We start from the raw sequence: 24,605 nt of genomic DNA on the forward strand, positions 1-24,605 counted from the left end.
CCAAAACTCCTTGATATATTAACATAAAATGTCACATATGCAAATGTAAATATCCATATTTTATGATTAAGAAGTTTCAAGCCAATCAGAGAGTCGAGTAGCAGCCTCCTGGTGATTTGACCCCCCATTGAAAATCTGCAGACTTGGTCAAAAAACTACATTTCTCTTCCTGTCTGGAAGCATCAACCTTTTAAGTAGAAGCACACGTGCAGCGACCCATGTAAAAAACGCATTACGGCCTCGTATTCCGGCGCATGTTGGGCTGGGCGGCCGTGCGTCGTGGCGGAGGGTGTGTTTGTGGAGCCACATTACGGCCTTTTCCTCTCCTGAGAGTCGCCGAGGTACAAACGAGAAGCACAAGCACACATAGAAACACACCACACTGGCGGCTATAAATACACTCTGGGATGAAGTCACACTCGTGGATCGAGAGCACACACACACACACACACACCAACCGACATGAGGTCACCACACTCCAGGCTTCCCAACACAAACATGCCACGCTGAATTCCCACAGCAGACTGAAATAGACCACGTCCGCTGCCTCCAACACCTCAGAAACACACAGGCTGAAAATCCTGCCTGCAGTCTCCCCTCGTCGCTGCAACCAGCCAGCCAGCCTTGACCTTTCTCTTTTCTCTCTCATCCCCGGCACCAGGCATGAAATCTTTTATCTTTCCCTCCTTGGCACCTTCTTTCTGTGCGTCCAAGAATAGATATCTGCCGGTTTATATCCCCGCTGCCCTCTATAAAGACTCGCCGGGTTTACAGACTCCGCCGCTTCGCTCCGTTAAACCGTCTTCGGTTTATCTGCGTTTTAACAGTGAAGGCTTACTGGAGCCGGAGGTGAGCGGGCAGGTCGGGGCGACGGGAGCGGCAGGAAGGGACGAGGGTGGAGAGGAGGGACAGCTGGGCGACAGAGGCCTGGCGGAGGTGAAGAACATCTGGACGCTGTGGTGCTGGAGGACATGGCCGGGCAGAGCTGTCAGACACCTGGGTGGAGATAGAGATGAAAACTGGGCTTAAAAACTCAAAGAAGAGACGCTCTGATGACAGAAAACAATACTCCAACCTCTGATTTCTAAAAAAAAACCATCGTCAGCATTACAAGGCATGTTATCTTTTAAAAAAACACTAAAAGTACACTCTATGTTTAAGTCAGAAACTGTAAAATCAAACAAAAAACTCTGGTTTTTGAACTTTAATTGGAAAACTTGATCAAATCTGAGCTTAAAATCGTGATATTTCATCAAAATGACTTTATTCTAGATGCCTCTCTCTTTCTTGCACAAACAATATTCTGTACAAAAAAATGTAAAAAGAAAAAACAAAAAATCCCTAGCAACTCAACTGCCACTAAAAGTCAAGTGATAAAAAAAAATCAGGAACTTTTCGGCTGAAGTGCAGGCAGTGTTTACCCAGAGCAGGGACAAGAAAAGTATGAAAACAAATTCAAAAAGTAAGTAGTAAAATATCAATAGTATATACAGCTAACATGTTTTCTAGTGTTGGTAACACCTGGAAGACACACCAGAGCAGAGAGACTAAAACTGGATTTAAGAGATAGCAGAAGATAATACTTCAACTTCTGAATCCCAAAACCCAACTGTGGTATTGAAACACGCTACCTTCAACAAAATGTGTAATTATGAAGATTTTTTAAGAGTCAGAAACTGGAAAATAATGCAAAAATGAATTCTCCATTTTCCAGTGGTGCTTGAAGTTGCAGTTTAATTGGAAAACTTGATCAAATCTAAGCCTAAAATCACGATATTTCATTGTAATCCCTTTATTTTACGCGTCTCAGTTAAAAACTTGGCAAAAGTAAAATTCTTGCACAAACAATAGTCTTTAAAAGAATAAATAAATTCTCAACATCTCAGCGAAAACAGAAAATCTCTCGTAACTCAGCTGTGATCAACAGTCATGGGACAAAAGTTCAGGGACTTTTCGACTGAACTGCAGGCTGTGTAATAGAAGAAACTTCAAATTTAAGTAGTAAAATATCTACAGAAGAAGAAGAAGAAGTGATCTAGAGATAGATTCAAAGCTGTGGAGCTCCACTGAGGTCTGTAGCTGGAGTTTGTAAACCTGACGCTACGATCGTACAGGTGCAGTTCTCACCTGGGGTCCAGTTCTGTGGACTGAGGGAGGAACTTGTCCAGTCCGTCATCAGGAAACACCTGCGACAGCTGACAGAGAGAAAACAAACAGTGTTCGATCAGAACTGAAAGTACGCCGAGCACAAGGTGTCGTCACACGTCTACACTGATGGTACTGAACCAGGACACCTGACGTCAGACAGCAGAGGCAGTTTCAGGATGTTTTAGCAGGGTTCATTTTAAATAAGAGTGTTTTCAGTGGGTTTTCTTGTATTTGTAGTAAGTTTTATTGTACTTAAGTATGTCTTTATGTATGTTAGTGTATTTTGTTATCTTTTCATTGTGTTTCATTGTTTTTCAGTGTGTTTTTATTTTGTTCTTAGTTTGTTTTTACTGTATTGTATAGTGTCTTTCATTGAATTTCGGTGTGTTTAATTTTGTTTTAATATGTTTTTTGTGTATTTCATTATGTTTTCAGTTTGTTTTACTGCATTTCAGTGTGTTTCTATTGTGTTTTAGTGTGCTTAATTGTATTTTAATGTGTTTTCTAGTTTGTTTTAGTTTGTTTTAGTGAGTTTTCAGTGTCTTTCATTGCATTTCAGTCAGTTTTAGTATGTTTTATTGTACTTAAATGTGTTTTCAGTTTGTTGTACTGTGTTACAGTGTGTTTTATTGTGTTTCTGTGTGTTCTATTGTATTTCAATGTGTTTTTATTTTGTTCTTAGCTGGTTTTAGTGAGTTTTCAGTGTTTTTTATTGTATTTCAGTCCGTTTTAGTATGTTTTATTGTATTTAAATGTGTTTTCAGTTTGTTTTACTGTGCTACAGTGTGTGTTATTGTGTTTCTGTGTGTTCGATTGAATTTCAATGTGTTTTTATCTTCTCCTTAGTTGGTTTTAGTGTGTTTTCAGTCTCCTTCATTGTATTTCAGTGTGTCTTAGTGTGTTTTATTGGGTTTCAGCTGTGGTCCTGACCTGGGACATCAGATCTGCCACCTCCTGCTGGGTTCTGACCACAGATATCACCAAACCGTCGGACCAGCTCACCTGGAGGAGGAGCAGCAGAGACACAGAAGAGGAGGATGGAGTTAAAATGTACACAGAATTTGGAAAAAGTGAGCAGCAGACAGTGACTGAGCGTCGACATGTTTGCACTGAACTCACCTCGAACACATATTCGCTGCTGTCCTCTGACTTGGCCGTCACTCCTCTCAGCAGCAGCCTCTCAATCACAGCTGAAACAAGATTAATCACATGTCACATACGTGAGACGGCTGCTTTAGCACATCACTCACTGAGGCCTGATGAGCTTTAGTCCTGAAGGAATTCAGACTTGGCTCAGCCTCAACACATGATGAACCGAGTGGAGGGAGAATCACACGGTAAAGGTGAAGCAGTTTGAAGGACGGAGGTTCCACTGCAGAAATGTCAGAGCTCGGGGCTGAATGTTTGAACGTCTGAGCAGCAGAAGACGTGGCGTACAGTGTGTTCAACAGGGACCGCTGACAAGCTTCTGTGACTCCACGTCGACCGCTCAAGCAGGCGCTGAGATTTCTTCCATCTATTATGTTGCAAAATAATTCTCTCTATGTTTAACTGCGGGCTGCAGGGTGGTGCAGTTGGTTAGCACTGTTGCCTCGTAGCTAGAAGGTCGCCGGTGGCGTCCCGGTGAGGAATCTTTCTGTGTGGAGTCTCCATGTTCTCTCCGGGTTCTCCAGCTTCCTCCCACACAGTCCAGAAACATGTTGAGGTTAATTGGTGATTCTAAATTGTCCGTAGGTGTGAATGTGAGTGTGCTTGGTTGTCTGTCTCTAAGTGTAGCCCTGTGATAGACTGGTTACCTGTCCAGGTGAACCTGCCTTCACCCTGAGTCAGCTGGGATAGACTCCAGCCCCCCATGACCCTAGTGAGGATTAAGCGGTGTATAGATGATGGACCGATGGATGTTTAACTGCTCAGAAGATGTAGGATGTGACGCTCTAAAGTCAAACAACAGCTCATGAGACCTTTCAAAGCAGCACCACTCTCTTTCCTAAAAGCTGCTTGTCAACTTCAGTTCACTTTATGAAATATAGAAAACATTCCAACAAGTCACTAAAATTTACAGATTTACCGGAAAATCCTGTTAAATCCACCAGAAAAAGTGAACTAGCAGTTTAGTGGTGCAAATTTGATTTGTCTGACAAAATCTTAATCAACAACTATTTTTATTGTCCATCCATCCATCATCTATACATCTTAATCCTCACTAGGGTCATGGGGGGCTGGAGTCTATCCCAGCTGACTCAGGGTGAAGGCAGGGGACACCCTGGACAGGTCACCAGTCTATCACAGGGCTACACTTAGAGACAGACAACCAAGCACACTCACATTCACACCTACGGACAATTTAGAATCACCAATTAACCTCAACATGTTTTTGGACTGTGTGGGAGGAAGCCGGAGAACCCGGAGAGAACCCACGCTGCACGGGGAGAACATGGAGACTCCATGCAGAAAGATCCCGGTGACCCCTCGGGGGGCGAACCAGCGACCTTCTTGCTGCGAGGCAACAGTGCTAACCACTGAGCCACCTTGCAGCCCCATTTTTTTATTGGGTCAATAATAAAACACAAGCATCATATAGTTCATTGTTCCAGCTTCTCAGATGTGATGATTTTCTTCTTTTGTCTCTTTTCTATTTCTGTACAATGAACATATACATATAGAGAGCTTTTGGTATATCAGTTGGTATATCAAAATTTCAATATGCAGGAAACTGTGAAGGCGTTTTCCATATAATGCCAAATGTGTTTCAACTCACCCATGATCCAAGATTATTTGATCTATTTGTCTAATATTGTAGATTCTAAATCAATGACATGATGACAAACAACAGTGATAAATTCAAGCTTTTATCTTCGATAGTTTCTGAGATATTGTTGTTCAAACAGCCTTAAATTTCAGTGCGAGTCCCAGAGCATGATGCTGCCACCGCCGTGCTCGACTGAAGGTTTGTTCTTGGGGTTAAAGAATAGAATAGAATAGAAATACTTTATGTGTCCCAGACCTGGGACATTATTTATACACAGCAGCAGAAAGAAAAACACCACAAGTTAGAAAATATAGTCAATTAAGTCCACAAAAATAGAACAACAGAAAAAGACTTCACCGCTTGAAATACTTTGTTTCATCTAAACAAAGAACTTTCCTCAAAAAGGCCTTTTTTTTCTTTTTCTTTTCTTTTTTTAATCCAGCAGCAAACGTCCGTCGAGCGTTAAGGTGCTGCTTCTGGAGGAACAGATTTTATATATGAAGCTAAAATTTCACAGATAACGTTTGAAATATTTATAGTTTATGTTTGAAAAGTTTCAAACAAATCAGAGGTGCTCAAACAGAACTGATGATTTGAGATGGAAAAACACCTTTAAAGAAAAAAGTGCTATTTGATAATATTTAATTAATCGTTGATGGCTTTATATAAGTTTTCCTCAATAAATGACTCAAACGTACAGTTTGTCAGCCTCAGGTTTCATTCAATAACCTTAACTTCTACACTCATTTTCCTGCTAATTCGTTGCTGCTCCCGTTGCAGCTCCTCGCCTCTCAAACTATCTGCAACCTGTGAGATCTGAAGCCTCGAAGATCTGTCTGCTGGCCTCAGACCCGTGAACCACCTGATACTCCTCGACACACTTTTAGTCCGACCGAAATCTTGGCAGGGAGTCCGTGTGTATAAGCACAATGATTTCCAATCATCGCTTCGGGCCTTCGACCTCCAAAACTCTGCTCCCGACTGTTTGTGTTGGATTTAAAGTGCTGCTGCCGACACTCCAGACCGTTCAGGCAGTTACATCTTCAGAGTGTTTAATAATCATCCATCATCTTTACACTCTGGCACCAAAGCCTCTCATTTTCTCAGCTTTTAAAACTCTATTTCCACCGCTAACAGGCCAAATACAGAAAGGACCTAGAAGCTGGACTGTTTCTTGGTTTTTATGGAGAAGCCCACCTTTACAGACATTACGGTATAAACGAAGGACTGAAACAGAAACTGAGGACAAGCTGTTGAAAATAAAACAATGAGGAAACCGCAGAGACAGGATCAGTCAAACTTCCAAAAAAAAAGCAAAACTAAACTAAACTAAAAAGCGATAAAAGTTAAATAAAATATACAAATATGTATATAAATAAGGGAATAAATGAACAAAATCAGTGTTAGCAATAAATAAATACATAAATTCAACCAGAAGCCGGACTATAAATATGGACCTTTGAGGTTTCCATTTAAAAATATCAACACACAGCAAATCTGCATCATGTTTAATATGCAGTTGGAATAGTTTTCTTTATAAAACAATATTATTTTCATTTGTTCACAGTACCTAGTTTATTTCACACAAACAAACAAACAAACATGTATAAAATGATTATTCTTATTATAATTTCTAATAACTCTGACCTTGATATATTTTTTTAAAGTTTTTCAAAATAGTTTTGTTTGTGCGTGTAAAGTAAAATAACATAAGCTCCCTAAATAAGTTAAACTGGTACGTTTTAATAAATCTGAACCTATAAATGAGACCAAACACTACTTTAATATAATTTGTGGAACTTGGCTTCCTTGTAAACATCCATCTCCCGTGAAAACAAGCTTTTCTTTTTCTTTACCTTGTGAGATAAACCTGCTGTTGTAAAAAGGTTTAAGATCTTAACTAAAAGCACTCAGATATCTAACACCAGTGTGGCTACAATCTGTCTGTGTGTAGTTTAAAAGTCAGATTGTCGTGGTTGTCTCTTTGAATCAAGTATTTCCCAGTTTTTAAAGTTCTCTTCTGTTTTATTTAACCTTGTGAACATGCTGTTTTTTACACGCTGGAACAAAACTAAATCGTCAAACCCACAGCTGAACTTTTCCAATTCAATACTGCAGTGAACCAACGACATTCTCAAAAACACGGATTCAGACTTTCAGGGTTTCTGACATCACAAACCCAAAGAACCAATGGGATTTTCTGTATCTATATACTTTTACAGAATTGGTTAAAACACATGTGGCTGGATTACCGACATATCCCAACTGGACATTTTGCAGTGTTTGAGCAGAGATGAAGGCGAGCTGGTGTGCTGGAGCTGCAGCTAATAGAAAGGAATGAATGGAGAGAGGCAGGGACTTCATAGAGCTGCACATTCTGGAGGAGGAGACACTATTTTGAGTCACATTCAAGCCATTTAGAGGCATGAAGAGATTAAAAACATCCTAAATATACGACTTTAATACACAAGAGATGAGACTTTAGGGGTTAAATCAGCAACCAAAATAAAAAAAATCATTCAAATTATGCAATATGACCCTATAAATGACCATGTGGTGCACAAGTAGAAGCACCAGCAGAATGAAGCTGTTGCCCTCCCTGCACTATGAGTATCTTCCAGCACCACCCACAACAAGCGTGATAGTTGGAATTTAGGGGAAAGGAGAAGTCTGAATCTGAAAGTGTGGGAAAAACATGGTGGGGACCAGCAGACGTACCGAGACAAAGTCTAGTTCTTAGCCTCGGGTGCAGAGGCAGGTTCAGGCTGATCCACTGCTGCTCGATGCATGTCAGAGATGGAAGGTGAATCCGAGTTTAAATATACGAGTGTGTGTGTGTGTGTGTGTGTGTGTGTGTGTGTGTGTGTGTAGAGAAAAAAACCTGCAGGTATCGATTCAGACTCGTCTGACTGAACAAAAACTGTGTTTCCAACCCAGTCAGACGAGCAGCGACAAGCAGCAGAGAAAGAGGAGACGAATAAAGACACAGATAAAGAAGTCCAACTGTTTAAAGTGTGATTCCTTCAAAATGTATTGTTGTCTGACAAATTATTCTTTTTTTGTTAAATTATAAATAATAACAATGTATTAAATTTACATGTTAATCCATAAAACACAAGCAGAGCTGTAAATAATGTCAACATGAAAAAAATCTGTATTTTTACTTTTTTTTTTTTACTGTATTTCCTTTCGTAAAAACAACATTATTTTAAAGATTTTTGATATTAGATGAAATAAAATGAATACATTAAAGATTTATAGAAATTAAACATCATTTTAAAAAAATGTTTTTCTTTATTTTCTTTACAGATTTTCAACATTTTGTTGAATTACAAATAACGATTAAAATCACAGACATAGAAAGGATCTTTCATATTTTATTTTGTTAGTAGTTTTAAACTACTGACAATATTATTATTGTACAGATATTTCCCTTTTTTTCTACCATTAATACAGACTAGACTGACCATAAATCACACTTCTTTTTTTATTTTTATTTTATATTTTTATTACTGTATTCATAAATGTATCTATAAATGTAATAAATCTAATTATTTGAAATATGTATATAAATAATTTAAAAAGTAGTAAATACATTCTAACTGTTATTTTACAGATTTTCCCTGTTTTGATAAATTGATCATTAATATCAAAATCACAGAACAAATAATAATAATTTACATGTTGGATGTAATTTTTTTTTTTTTAAATGCCAAAACTATAAATAATGTCCACATCAAAACCCTGTCTTTCTACAAATAGTAATTCATTCTTTCACAATGTTTGACTGTAAAATTTCACAATTTTTACTGTATTTAAATCTGCAGCAACAAAAAAAATATGATAATATCTGCTGATATTTTCCCAGTTTTTTACTTTTTTAAAAAAAATGTATTTATTTTTTCACAGTAGCATTATTACATCATTTTTTAAACATTTTTCCTGGCATCTTACTGCCAGATGTTCACAGCTTCCATACAACATTTAGTGTAATTTTTGTTTTTACATTATATTCTACCACAAACATCCCATCATTTGTGTGTTATTTTGTACACAACGTGCTGATAAATGAAGAGCTTCACCACTGAAGCGTCAACACACACACCGCTAACTCTCTCTGTCGTGCTGAATCTCCATCTTTATGGTTTTACAGCGCTGGTTTATGAGCGCGAGCTTGAAAACACGTCGTAAAAGCAGCACGTGAAGTTTGCTGCATTCTGCACAGCCTGTAAAAACGGTGAACGCACACGGAGGAAGCAGCGGGGAAGGCTTCAGCGGGACGTTGTGTGCTGCTGACAGCTATGCAGTGCGACCATGAGGCAGCGAGATAGTTGAGTATTTTGTTACCGACGGAGGCAGCAGGCCAAGACAATAACACGTCGGCCTGCGGAGGCTCGCAGCACCTTCGACCGGCAGCTGCTCGCCGGCTGATTGATTCCTAATAACTGATAATGGAAGATATCCCAGGTGATCAATTTGGCTTTCAGTGAAGCAGCAGACAGGCCGCTGAGACAAAGATCCGATTAGAAGATGTTCCTCTGTGATTGATTAAAGCTCCTCACAGGAATGCCAAACGTCTACGTTAAAGCTGGAGTAGGCAGGATTCTAGAAACGCTAAAAAATAAATAAATAACCACCAGAATCTGAACGTACAGCTCAAATATACAAACATGGAATTGAATTTATTCTTTTATAACGCTGGACCTCACAATTACACTATTTATCACTGTATGTAAATCAGCAAAAATAACATTTTCATTTCATTTCATTTGTTTTTGATAAATTACAGATAATAACCTGTAAAACCACAGAAATAAAAAGTATTAATTTACATATTAACCCCTCTAAAAATAATGTTCATTACAATATCTGTTTTTACAGATAGTACTTCATTCTTTCACAAATACGATTATTTTAAGAATATTTCCAATTCGTCGAAATAAAACTTACGTATGACATCCCAGGTGATCGATTCTAGTTTTTCCCAGTTATGTTAAATTATGGAAAACATCTACATCGAAAGTTTGTGTTTTTACTAAAAGAGGAATTCATTATTTTGCAACGTTTAACTGTAAAACGACGCCGGTTTTTAAATATATATATATATTTTTCTACTGTATTTATATTGTCAAAAATACTATTATTTTATTTGAAATAAAAAAAATGTATATTAGCGACTATGAAATAGAGATTTTTTAACTGCCATTTTGCAGATTGTTCCCGCTTTCTGAAATTAAAGAAAATATCTTGTAAAATCACACAAAAAATGTATTAATTGACACATTTGTCATAAAAAAAAAAAGGTCAAACTGTACAAATGTGTAATTCTTTTACTGTATTTAAATAAAAGAAAAGACCAGTAGTTTACTAACATTTGCTTTTATTTGAAGGGGGGAAATTATGTATTTTAAGAAGATTGCTCCGGTTACATTTTACTCACCGTGGGCTCATTTTTCACTGCAATATAAAGTCCTGCAGCTCAATGGAAACAGAACAACCATGAAGAAGAAGTGAGAACTGTAAAACGTCCTTCTGTCTTTGTTTATGCAGTTTACAAAAATTGAAAACAACTGGGATCAATATGTCCATGACTTTTCTCATTAATGTTACCAACAGTTGAAACAATGGTGACTCTACACACTGCAGATATTTTACTATATTGTCAGTTTGTTTCCACACTCGTCTCCTCTCTGCTCTGCATAAACACTGCCTGCAGTTCAGCCGACAAAGTTTTGCATCACTAATGAGTCCCTGATAGTTCACGCTGAGGAGCAAAGAACGTTTTGATGACTTAAATTTAATATGAAACATCAGGATTTTATGGTCGGAGTTCACGACAGAACAGCGCGTCACGATGAATAGTTCAAGGACTGTCTGAAAGTGGCAAATTCAAGGATTCTTTGTTTCATCTGGTTTCTGACTCTGATAAATGCTGTGATTTTGGTGATTTCATCTTAGAAGATAATATATTTTCAAACCCTCCAGCAGGTTTTGGGGTTCAGACGGTTAAAGTGGTTTATTTAAACCTGACATGGCTGCTATTGTGTTTATGGGTCGAGCTAACTTTTGCAGAGAAATGAGGAAACGAGGATACATTGGAGCGACTAACGCGAGATCCTTCAAGTTTTCCAAAACCCCCACTACATATCCTCAAGGTGCATCTTCTACATTTGCATGGCAGAGTTTTGGTTCATTTTAAATCTTGCATCGTCCATGTTTGACGGCTCACAGTCTTCCTGTCTTTGTTGGCGCATTGTTGCATAGCTTTGGCATATTAATAGTAGAACACCAGTGGGACAGTATTGGTACTAATGGATATCGCATTACCAGAGCGTCTGCAACCCACAAACAAAACAGAGACCAACTCGTAGGAAAACAGCTCCACAGCGCCTGAAAGTCTAAAACACTCCGTTAACAGACTTTCTGACTTGTCAGCACAGACTAAACTAATTTCCTTACAACGGCTCAGTTCCATCAGATAATCCAGTGAATTCTTACTTAAATGGACCAAAATAAACGGATCAGCCGGGTACTAACATTATCCAGTTTGTTAGGAAGTGCAAAGGCCTGCAGGGTGGAAGCTGTTGAAGTAACAAAGAGTTGAGAAACAATCTTTTCATATACAGACGGTTATATTCTTAATCCATCCACAACTATGCAGGAGTCCACTAGAGTCCAGTTGATTTAAATTTCGGCGTACAAGACCCAAAGTGTGCATGTGTGGAATAAGTACAGTTGAAACCAGACGTTTACACACTGAAGGAAAAGAGTTTTTTCTTTTCTCACTGTCTGACATTAAATCAGACTAAACTTTTCCTGTTTCAGGTCAGTTAGGATCACCAACATTATTTATATTTGCTAAATACCGGAATAATGAGAGAGAGAATTTTTTAGTTTCTTAAAATCAGAAGTTTACATACGTTTCCATTCTGTGAAGGTCACCAGTCCCTCCACAGCATGATGCTGCCACCCCCGTGCTTCACAGTTGGGATGGTGTTCTCAGGCTTTTTCCTTCCAAATGTAACGATGGTCATTAAGGCCAAACAGTTCAGTTTTAGTTTCATCAGACCACAGGACATGTCTCCACTAATGAAGCTCTTTGTCCCTGTGTGCATTTATAAACTGTAATCTGCTTTTTCTTATGTTTCTTTTGGAGTGATGTCGTCTTCCTCTCTAGTATCCTTCCAGTCCATGTCAGTACAGGACTGGTTCCACTGTGGATAATGACTCTCTGACCAGCTTCAGCAGCATCTTCTCAGGTCTTTAGCTTTTGTTCTGGGGTTGATACGCACATTTCAACCAAAACACTTCATCTCTGGGACACAGAACCGTCTCCTTCCTGAGCCTATGATGGCTGGACATTCCCATGGTGGTTAGACTTGTGTATAACTGTTTGAACAGATGAATGTGAAACCTTTAGGTATCTGGAAATTGTACCCAAGGATGAACCAGACTTGTGGAGGTCCACGGTTCTCTTCTTGATATTTTAGCTGATGTCTTTAGATTTTCCATGTTGTCACAGAAGGAAGCAGAGTGTTTGAGGTGTGCCTTAAAATACATCCACAGGTGTGCCTCCAGTTAACTCAAATGTTGTCAATTAACCTATCAGAAGTAAGTCTGATGGGTTTTTCAGCCCATTTAGTCCAGATCTGATAGAACTTATCTTTTCACACTCTTTTCCATAGGGTACAATGTGAATCCAGTCCTCAGTGGTGGCTGGTTTTACTTTTAATCATTTTCTCGTGATGTTTTTTGTTTACTTGCTGCCAATAAAATACCGAGTGTCAGTAGTGTTCCAAGTTCCAAACGCTATAGTACTTTCTGATGTATTGCTATGGTTGATGTTCAACTGTCTTTATAAGGTTTTAATGTCTTCTTTTATTGTTTTATTGTCACTTTTAAACACTTTGTACATTTTAATGTCCTCCTCCAGTTCAGAAAGGTGCTCCAGAAATAAATCAGATTATTATTTATGATCTGTGAAGTCTCTCCACCGCGCTGCAGCTCAGCACACCAGCTCACCAACAAGTCTGCTCAAACACTGTGAAACTACTCGGCTGTAATCAAAGAAAATATGAAGGTGTTTTGTTTTTTTTGTACCACACACACGCCTAAGCCTCGGGGCAGCATTCTTCAGGCTCAGCTGTAGCGTTCAGATGTGCCAACATGCCACATCTTGTTCGACTGGGAATAACTGGAGCGTAGAACATGACACAGACGGATGGCGGATTTGAAGCCATGCGTGCATATAGATACGATTTACACACATGCAGGAAGTGAGACAAAGCGGCTGTCCGTCCAGCAACATAGAAAAACTAGAAAATGAAGTTTGTCAATGCAGCTAATATGTCCAGCTATAAATATACACAAGGTATCATTTACATAAGTACATTTTATTTTGAAATGCCAGCATGTTTCACCAAGTAATTAGCTCTTTTAACATCTTTGAGCTTTTATTTTGAAAGTGCATCAATCAGCCAATCAGCTGTGAGTCACCGGTTCATGCAGTGAGCAGAGCAGCAGACTGAGGATCAGACCCTCAAACAAACGCTCACAGCTCAGAAACTAAAAGTCGTATCCAAGAAATTCTTTCACCAGGTGAAGCAGAGACTTGTTGTGAACAAGCTAATGAATGTTTACATCCGTTCTGTGTTTTATACAGATTTGGCAGCAGCTTAAAGAGACTCACTGTTCCTGATTTTCACCTTAAATGTAGGAGCTCAGACATAATGGGAGTCAGTGAGAGTTTTGGTCGACACACTGAGCTCTGAGGTGATTTATGAAAAAACTACAAGTCCTACAGCGATGAGACACACACTGGATGAAAGAGGACAGAAATGCCGTCATTTTTATGTATAAATTGTTCAGGTAGAGGAGAAATTATGAGAAGGAGACGAGGTTAACGACACTTTTTAAATAACATTTATTTGAGTTTGTGATGTCACTATAAAATTATGGATGTTCAAAAAACTTAACCTACGACTGCGTAAAAACCTTAAAAGATATCAAAGTGAGGATTGACATGAATCCCCTTCAGAGCCGTGTGACCTGTTTGCACTTTGAATGAAGTTTCTGCTGTAAAATCTGCCGGAGCTACAGGCTTCCAAACATGGTCGGGTTTGGCAGTTGTCTGACTGACTTCCAATTCATTTCAACGGGGATTTTTAACGCTGTTTTTTGCAAATTTCGGAAAAACTGTACGACGAATCGCTACCAGAAGACACAGCACACCAGTCCCAATCGAGCCGCATGTTTTGATGCATAATTTGTGGCTTTCTTAAAGCTGCCGGACGTGTTAGGTGCCAAAAATCATGTCGGAAGAAGAGTAAAGTGAGCTTTAATGTTTATGTATTCGCACACTCACCTTTTCCTGCTTTCGACTGGTGGCTCTTGGTCAGAGCTGCTGCATCCTGGCTTTGTCCAGCAGGGAGCGAAGGAGGCAGGTGAGGAGGGGGCGGCAGAGGGGGAGGCGGAGGAGGAGGAGGAGGAGGAGGCGGAGGCGGGGGAGGACGGAGGTCTGGGTGAGGAGGAGGTGAGGCGAGCTCCTGGTTGATCTGTTGGTCGGCTGATCCTGATCCGGCCTCTCTGGTCTGGTTCTGGAGGTCAGAGGTCAGGGATGAGCAGATACAGAGCAGGTCAATGTTTACTCTGCGGCTTTAAATAGAGCTTGTCTGCACACCGAAGCACGTGACGGACGAACACAAAACACCATAAAGAGTTCTGAGGACAAAGAAGACTAGAAAGTTGCTCTGATTGTCACAATATTTACGGCAAAAGAACACCAAAAATTAGTTTTTTAAAGGAATCTGACGGGTGTTTCTCTGTTCAGCTGGTGAATTTATGGAATTTTTTTTAGGATAAATTAAAAATGTGCACTTCATTTCAAACCCCACATTAATCTACTACGAAACAACACCCAAAACTTGTCTTTAAATCAAATCTGTCACGTGTTTTGTTTGTCAAACTGCTGAATGTATCTGAGGATGAATTAAAAATGAGTAAAAACAAACAGTAAGTTGAAGATGATGCTCAACAGAGAGCTCAGTTAGTACAAAAATATGGCCTAACGTTTGTGTTCATGGAGAATACTTTGTTCAAATAACTGGTAGTATGCTATTTTTTGCAGATTTTTGCTGGGATTTATTTGATTTACTAACAAAATGGGGAACACAATGAGGACTTTTGGTGTTTTGATGTCTATAGAAGCATCAGCACAAGAAGTTTTGGCTTCAGCCTTCGTCTTTTCTCTCTTGTTTAAGGTCATTTGTTGCCTTTTTTTCCTTTTTATTTCTGCTTCTTTCACGTCCTGCAGACCGACATACGACAGAATTCAAATTAAAAGTGTAAATAATGCTCCCAGAAACAGTCCTACACAGTTTTCTCCTCCTCGAAACCTTCACAGACCCACAAAAACACACGCACAAGTCCACATTCAACAAGCGTCCATGCATATGAATGCGTCCCTTAAAGCGGCCTGAACAGACTCCGATGCTCTCTGCAGGCCTGGCACGCTGCTAAAACAAAGTGAGGAGAAAGATCTGGCAGCGCTCAGCGAACCAATATTTAACGAGGCCCGCCGACCGAGAGGAGGACGCTCGTATTTATAGCCGAGCCCTCGAGGAGCCGTCGCAGCGAGGAAGAGCCGACGTCCATTTAAAAAACTGCTGGCTGAACCGACTGAAAGCGATGCCACGGAAATCTTGCAAACTAATCTCACTTAACAGTTCTGGTCACATATGGACCAAATTACGATACTTTTCTCATCACAACCATCTCTCTGGTATAAGACATTTAATCTAATTTGGGTTTAATTTGTTTTGGTTGTAATTCCATTAATTTCCGCAGTTTTCCAGAACTCATTTCAAGAACCACCAGAGGACAGATGTGATGCTTCGAGTCAAGCCATCTTCCATTTCAAGTCTCTGGTTGTTGAGTTAACCCCTGAAGACTCAATTCTGTGTATCGAAATGAGATATTTATGAATTTATTTCCACTAAAACGATCCCTTCATGCCTACAAATGGTTTGAATGTAACTATATAATGTTGTTTTCTCAAACTGAGCAAACTTTTCGGAGTGATGATTTTTTTTCTTCGACTGCCTTTAGAGTCCTCCCACAGGACTATTATTCTCATCATATTGTATCATATTTTATCTTTTCGTATCTTTATCGCATCTTATTGTATCTTATTGTATCAAATCGTATCTTATTGTATCGCATCGTATCTTTTCTTGTCTTACTGAATGTTATTGTATCTTATCCTCTTATCGTATCTTGTCGTATCTTATTGTATCGTATCTTATTGTATCTTATCGTATCTTGTCGTATCTTATTGTATCGTATCTTATTGTATCTTATCGTATCTTGTCGTATCTTATTGTATCGTATCTTATTGTATCTTATCGTATCTTATTGTATCTTATTGTATCTTTTCTTATTGTATCGTATCGTATCTTGTATCTTATCGTATCTTATTGTATCGTATCTTTTCTTATCGTATCTTATCTTGTCTTACTGGATCTTATTGTATCTTATCCTCTTATCGTATCTTATTGAATCTTATTGTATCATTTTATTTTATATTGTATTTTATCTAATCGTATGTTATCTTTATTTATCTAATCGTATCATTTTGTTTGTATCTTATTGTACTACATCGTATTGTTTCATATCTTATCTCTACACAGCGATTCAGAGTCTTTCAGTTCTTCTACTCTACTGTTTTCTCTTCACTCCCATGACTCTAATCGGTCTATCCACAGGTATAGTGGTTATTTTAACTGAGGAAACTGTGTCTGTTATGTGTCCAACAATAAACTGTAAGGATGACAAAGACGTTCGCAACTAACTAGTGAACATGGTGAAGAATTTAGCATCTAAAGAGCTGGATATTTCTTCTTTGGAGAGGATTAAAATCAAACAAAGCCTCTAAGACAGGACTTCAAATGAATTCTAAAGCTGTCTAAGGTCACGTCGATGCCACGCTGCCTTAAACATACATTCTGTCTAACGGCCAGCAGGGGGCGACTCCTCTGGTTGCAAACAGAAGTCCGACTGTACAGAAATCTAGGAGATTATGACCCCACTTCTCCTGTAACTGTTGCTCAAATAAACATTTTTCTTATCACTTTCTGGTGTCAGCTTTCAGTTTCAAGTCTCCTTCAACACATCATGATGCTAACTTTCTGACTTATGGTCCTATTTACAGTACAACAGATTTTTAAAAAAAAAGGTGGGTGTGCTGCAGGGCGTGGATGCCTCTCGATTGTCGAGACACGACATTCTCGGTCAGATCCGCCCCTCGTTTGTTTCAGAAAAACCCAAGATGGCGACGGCCGAATGCCAAACCGTAAGGCCTCAAAACTGTAATCCACAAACCAGCGGGTGACATCACATCGCTCATACGCAGCCTGTGATTTGGAGCTTTCTCTGCTGCCTCCAAACGGAAAAAAAAAAAAAGGAAAGAAGTAGGGCAAACACAAAAGTTTACAACAGATCCCTTCACTCAGTGTGTTGTTGATGACTTGAGGTTAATGCATGTTTTTGCTGAAAGCAGAACATTAACATGCGGCGATTCCTGCACCGCAAACTGTCAGTTTCCAACACAAACAACACAGTGTGGAACTCCCTCCAGCCCACACGCTTATGAAATATTACCCCGACCCCAAGCCGCCGCGGCTGCAGCCTGTCAGGCTAACACGCTGTTTATGCACTTAGTTATATGTTATTCTCGACGCGTAAACAAAGCAGCAAATGCAGACGTATCAGAGTCGCATATTTCTGCAAACTCGATCGCTGCAGCTCTCGCTGTCGAGCTGCTCAGATGAGAGATTGTGCAAAAGCAACACATTTGTTTTCCATTAAGTAGCTGAAAAGTTGAGTAAAAAAGATCTTATTTGTCTGTATCAGCTTGTTCCAGCAGGTTTGTAACGACAGACCCACTGGTTGTTGTGAGAATTTTAAGCAGCTATACTTCGATATGTGTATTATTAATGTAAGATTGATAGAAAACAGTGTGTTTGTCTGTAACCTGGTTTAAATAAAGGTTGCAGTTTTCACCACTTCACTGAGACGGGATGTTCACTGTGTGCTCAAAAACAGAAAAATGAAATCTAAACCACAGAATGAAATGTTCATAAAGATTAATACTAATCTATGACAGAAACTAGCAAAGGGAGGCCTTTTCAAAGTAAAAGTCTACAGGAATAAGTTTAGATTGTGGATGTATCGGTGTCACTGGTAAACAACGTGTGTTGATCTGTGAGACCTCAGGCGTGATGAAGAGTGTTTTTGTTGGTTGTTAGCTCTTCTGCTGTATTTTGAAGGGCATCGGTCAAAATTGTATCAGATCAGACAAACTGTACCATGATGGAAAACCTCATTAATCAAACGTTGTAAAGGATTTTAGAATATCAACACTACAGCTTTTGCTATGCAGTAAACTGTTGGGTGAATCTCTAAATGCGCTGCACACTTTTTGAGACGAAGAAACAAAATGCTTCCAAGCTTTTGGTGTTTTGTTGTTTGTTTTTTTTAGTAAAAATGGGGTTAGATGTTAAAAGGTACAACGTACCACACTAAACATATGGCTTCACAAGTAAAAGTCCAGAGTTTAAAGTGGTTTCCTCACCCAGTGAACCCAACGTTATTGTCAGATCTTTTATTATTTGAGATGACAACGCTTGCAGATTATCCTTTATATTACTAAAAATGACGTTTTCTAGCATGAATTAGCTGTTTTTATTTGTATCTCATGTTAAAATGCAGATTCAGATTCATAACTGTGCAGATAAGATTGTCTGGAACCTGGAACTATCCGAACCGTGATGGTGGGAAACCGTATGATGTAAAAAATGTATAAAATATGACCTTAATGCCAAATGTAAATATATGTTGATTCACTGAAAGGAAATTTTAATGCAAGGTGGGCTCTGTGTTGGAGAAAAATGCAGAAATGAGCTGTAAAAACTGCTGCGTCGCAAAGAGACGACGAGTATCGATGGAAAGAGTAAATTCTGCCGTTTATTGTAACATGTGGAACATTAGGAAACAACTTCAAGTGTGAAAACTAGTGAAGAAATTAATAAAGTCTGATCTCACTTCAGTTCATACAAATATGAGAGGACCATCATTCCAAAGCTCCGGCTCTTTTTGTGATTAGTTTTTAATATTTCTGCAATGACAAATTCATGAGCAATTTTTTAAAAAACAACAGAGTGTTGGGTGTGGAGACGGACATGGATCTGATGGCAGATTATAACGATGATTGAATTCGACGCGCTCCACCTCGATGAAATGAAAACTTCATGAGAAATTTGGACCAAAACTGCCTCCATTGGGATCTAAAAGTCAGATGAAAGTATGTAAGTGTGAGCAAGAAATATACTTAAAGTATTTAAAGCAAAACTCAATGTAGAAAAACAGACGCTGTAGCTGTTTCACTCTTGTACAGAACCATCCATCCATCCATCATCTATACACCACTTAATCCTCACTATGGTCATGGGGGGCTGGAGTCTATCCCAGCTGACTCAGGGTGAAGGCAGGAGACACCCTGGACAGGTCACCAGTCTATCACAGGGCTACACTTAGAGACAGACAACCAAGCACACTCACATTCACACTTACGGACAATTTAGAATCAACAATTAAACTCAACATGTTTTTGGACTGTGGGAGTAAGCTGGAGAACCCAGAGAGAACCCGCAAATTCCACGCAGAAAGATCCTGGTGTCCACACCAGGACGTGAACCGGTGACCTTCTTGCTGTGAGGCAACAGTGCTAACCAACTGCCCCACCTTGCAGCCATATATAGAACGAGTTCATTATTATTAATCGTGTAGTAATTTGTAAGCAGCTGCCGTAGTTTTAACTATTTCATATCATACTGATTACTTTCTTGATTAATCAATTGATTGTTTGGTTTGTATAAAGTGAATAAAGACAGAAATCCTCAAAGCGACGCCTCATAATGTTTGTTTTTTCTGACCAACAGTCCAAATCACTGAATTATTTCAAAATACATTAAAATAATTAAAAGGAAAAGCTCAGCGGTTACTGTGCAAAGAATTATTTGGTTTATTCCTCGATAAAATATTCAATTTTATGAGCTTGTTTTGTGTTCTGTGTGAAAATATGAGCAGTTTTAAAGTAACTACAGCTGGAAGATAAATATATTAGAATATCGGACTGTGTTGTGATTACATTCTTGAAAAATCAATCGACTATTTATTAGTAGATTATTTATTAGTGAAAGCGCTCAAAGTGACACATTTGTAGTGTTTGTTTTTTTCCTGAAGAACCGTATAAATGACAAAATTATCAGAAATAGACTAAAGTAATTAATAGGAAAGACAATAAAACCAAAAAAAGTTTTGTCTGTGGAAAAATGAGCATATTTAAAGCAACTACAGCTGAGAGACGAATGTAGCAGAACAAAAATCATAATATCACACCAGAAGTAGAAGCATAAGGAGGGATAAGAAGAAAATACTCGAGTACTTAAGAGTACTACTTGAGTAAAAGTACTTTGGATTACAGTGAGGGCAGAGAGCAGGTTTCAGATGTGAAAATCCCCCAGAAATGCTGATTTATATTAAAAACCCCAGAATATGTGACAGTGTCGGTTACGTAAGAGCCGCTCGACTCATTCTTCAGAGGAAAAAAAAAAAAAAAACTCAATCCGTGCTTTTGCCTGAAATCACGCAGGCGGCAGCAGATCTGAAAACAATTAAATGTGCTGCTGCCACATCCGCACGCTGCCGAGCCGAGCCGCCAGCGAGGGGCGGCGAGGAGGCTCGGCTGGAGGTGGAACGGCGTTCGTGAGTGAATCACAGGGAAGGAACTGAAAAACAAGGAGGGTGGAAATGAAATCAGGAGATATTTGAAAAACATGTGGCCCTCGCTGAGCGCCGCTGGTAGCAAGAAATGATAAAAAAAGACTATAAAGCTGAGGGTTGCTCCTCCCCTCAGCTTAACTCTGCTGTTAATTGTGACACTGGCTTTGTGTTTATGGATGTATAAAGCGCTGCTGTAATGAGGCGATTATGCAGGTCCGTGCAGGCCGACAGATGTGGCCGGCCCGCTGCACGCTGCCGCTCATAACCGCCCAGTCGTTGCTGGATTCCGGCTGGAGAAAATCAAATTCGACTATTTTTTTTTTTCCTCCGGAGTCAGTCGGCATCCAGCTGCTTTGTGTTAAAGGAGGCTGATGGAAGTTGACTCAAAGACAAGAGGAAGAAAAGACGGTGACACTAAAGTCTGGCTAACGTGTGGGGACACTGTCCTAAAATAAAAATAAAACGTGTCTATGTGCCTCGCTGATTCATACATACTATAAAAGTATTGGAAGATTTCTCCTTTTATTGCTTGTCAACATTGCGGTGAGTTTAATTTGGCTTCTTTGACAAAAAAATGAGTCCATTGTTCCCACTGTGAGGAACCGTGGTCAGAACCAGCTGGACCCTCCTCAGGAGGAGTCACAGGTGTCTTGGTGGCCGACTTCACTCGTCTCTGAACGGTCAACATTAAAAATAACATTTTAAAACACAAAGCTTTTAAAATGCTAAATATTATTCAATTCTATGATATACCATCCATCCATTATCTCTACACCTTAATCCTCACTAGGGTCATGGGGGGCTGGAGTCTATCCCTTCAGGGTGAACGCAGGGGACACCCTGGACAGGTCACCAGTCTATCACAGGGCTACACTTATGCCCCGTTTATACGTAGCACAAACGGTGACATTTCAATGTGTTTGGTTCACACGTAATGAAGCTACGAGTCATACAAAACGATCACATCTGAAAACTTCAGCCAAAGTGGAGATTTGGAAAAACTCCGTCTTTACGTTTGCATGTAGACGGGAGGAGACAGAGTTTGACGTCACAGTGAGCGTCATCAGCGTCATATGTGTGCGACCATGTTTACAGTTTGGCTACTGTGTTATAAATGGATGCTGGTTTTTATGTTTGTGCAACGCTTTTGGCATGTTTGCATTTACATTCAGAGATGTTCTATTACGTAGAGGAGCTTCTCTGTCGGTCCAAACGACCCTCGCACCGTTATCGCTGAAGTTACAGGAAGTAATTCGTGCCATTCGTTGTTGTGTTTTTGCCAGGATTCTGATTGGCTAGCATGGCTCTATGCTTCTCGTTACACTGCCCCCTACAGGTTTGGCTCATAGCAGCTCTTGATGATGTGTTTATGCGGGTTTGTGTAAATGAAGATTTTTGCTGAAAATGATCTGGTGTGAACGATGTTATTTTTAAAAACGTAGATCCTTTTTGCAAATGCCCAGATACGTGTAAACGTGGCCTTAGAGACAGACAACCAAGCACACTCACATTCACACCTACGGACAATTTAGAATCACCAATTAACCTCAACATGTTTTTGGACTGTGTGGGAGGAAGCTGGAGAACCCGGAGAGAACCCACGCTGCACGGGGAGAACATGCAAACTCCACACAGAAAGATCCCGGGTGTCCTCACCGGGATGCGAACCGGCGACCTTCTAGCTGCGAGGCAACAGTGCTATCCACCGAGCCACCTTGCAGCCCTATGATATGCTATTCTATTTTAATTATTATTATTAGGGACTTTTCAATCAGCAGGCCACTGTTAACATTTTAGCTTAGCATAGCATAGCTTAGCATAGCTTTTACAGCCCTACAGTTAACCATTAAGACTTTCAGTGTTACTAATTCATGCATCCAAAAGCCGGCTAGTTGGGATTTTAGTGCGATAAGTGTGGCTTTTAAATAGTAAAGCTTCTTGGAAGTAGTCAGACCAAAGTGCCACCTGTTGCTAAAAACAAAAAACTGAGCTTGTAACAAGTTTTTGTCCAATTAGTACGTGGAAATGCATCCAAATGTACAACTAGTGCCAACGAAGCCTATCAAGAATGTGGAAAGAATGTTAAAATGGCTTAAATAGGCCACAGTGATTGTGTAATTCCTCTCACTGCCTGAAGGGGGAGACAGAACCTAAACACTGCAGGTTTAACGTCACGTCTTAATCGGTCGTCTTGCAGGAAAAAAATGCACATAAATACAAAAGCTCCCTGCCACTATGTCAATAAAGTTAATCCAAACAACATGGCTGCTCCGACTAACGACTACAAGAGAGAGAAGCAGCGCCAGCTCGTGCAGCTTTACAGCTAAACTGCTCTGTAAGGGTTAAAAACGCACTTTAATGGTTAGTTTAAGGTCATTATGAAGCCACCGCACTGCTCTTAATGGGCACTTTTATTTTATACTTGCAAATAAACAGCTTAAAGACTTTTGTTATCGACTGTACGCTGCATTCAAGTTCCTTGGCAGCGAGGATTACGACTAACGTTTTCTTTTCTTTTAAAAAAAATGTTAATACATGCATCTCTTTTGTTTTCTGCACCAGAACACCGACTCATTAGGCGTACCGCTCCAAGCCTAATAAAAACAGATTGGTGCAGCGTTAAGTGAAGGTTTGCACATTTTTTCCACTGCTGATTATGTGGAACGTCAGTAAATGCTCGCGGTAAACCAGGAGTCGAGGCATTCACACTTATTCCCTGCAGCCTCTTTGCTCTGTGACCAGTTTCGCCTCCAGAACACTGACAGCGGGACCCTTCTGCCAAAACATCCAAACTTTTCTGCATCTTCATCATCACAGACCGCACATGTGTGATTCATGCATGAGGATGATTAATAACTTTAATAGAGATGCTGGTCCTGTCATCGCTGCCGAAGCACGGCGGCGAACTATCAGCGGCAAATAAAACATGTTCCACGCTCAGTCCATGTGTCAGACAGAGAAGACTCATGATCCTCGGCGTCGTCGTCAACAGATAAACACGTCAACAAAGAGGCTCAGTCGCAGAATTTGACAAAAAAACGAAGCCGATCGACTCTGAAGAGCAACAAGAGCCAAAGTATGGAGCTGAATTAGTGCCAAAAGTTTTGTTAATTTGAAAAGAAAAAACAAAATTGATGAAGTAAAATTTGTTTATTTCACTTTAAAATATATTTTCATATTTTTATTCTTGTTTTCATTTGCAGATTTTAAGTTTTCAGATTTAGATCTTGTTTTTTTATTTTTATTTTCCCACTTTTCTACCTTTTCAGGGCCTTTTGAAAAGAACGGAACTGAAAAAGAAAAATGGATTTGAAACTAAAATTTGAAACTGAAAGTTCAAGTTTTCATCTTGAACTCTGAAAAATAAAACTGTGTATAAACAACTTTTCTTCAGTTTAAATATTGTTTTAATTCAAGCCTGGAATTTAATTAATTATCAGTTTTCAGTTTCATATGTTTTTTTTTGATGTTTTAAGTTTTTTATTGTTACAGAATTTAAGTTTTGAGGTTCACAACAGATGATTTAGAGTTTGACAACTTAAAAAAAGACATTATTTTACCTTTTCAGGGTCTTTAGAAAGGAATAGAGTGAAAAATGGAACTGAGAAATAGAGTATAAGAAATGTTTTACTTTTTTTTTTTTTTTTTAATGTTACAATGAAAAAATACAATCAGAATTGGAAAAAAAAAAAAAGATCTGAATGTGAAAACAATAAGAAAAAAATCTGAAAACTTAAAATCTGCTATTGCAAAAAAAAACAAAAAACACATTAAAAAGTGACAACATTTGGAAATAAATAGTTAATTTATTTTTTAAAATCTGACTCAAAGCAAAATTTATTCACACACTGTTGTATTTTATATAATA

The 24,605-nt window shown here is 39.1% G+C and overlaps 1 protein-coding gene across 1 annotated transcript in view; it reads right to left on the minus strand.

Moving 5' to 3' along the window:
• Positions 1-24,605, minus strand: part of zcchc14 (zinc finger, CCHC domain containing 14) — a 43,932-nt gene that overhangs the window by 9,020 nt on the left and 10,307 nt on the right. Inside the window, exons 3-7 of the mRNA XM_008286536.1 lie at positions 14,262-14,493; positions 3,268-3,338; positions 3,079-3,150; positions 2,128-2,195; positions 839-996 (exon numbers count right to left, since the gene is read on the minus strand). Of these exons, the coding sequence (XP_008284758.1) occupies positions 839-996; positions 2,128-2,195; positions 3,079-3,150; positions 3,268-3,338; positions 14,262-14,493 (601 nt within the window). The remainder of the gene's footprint in view (positions 1-838; positions 997-2,127; positions 2,196-3,078; positions 3,151-3,267; positions 3,339-14,261; positions 14,494-24,605) is intronic.

Source organism: Stegastes partitus, unplaced genomic scaffold (genome assembly GCF_000690725.1).
Source record: "Stegastes partitus isolate 25-593 unplaced genomic scaffold, Stegastes_partitus-1.0.2 Scaffold458, whole genome shotgun sequence".
Classification (NCBI taxonomy): domain Eukaryota; kingdom Metazoa; phylum Chordata; class Actinopteri; family Pomacentridae; genus Stegastes; species Stegastes partitus.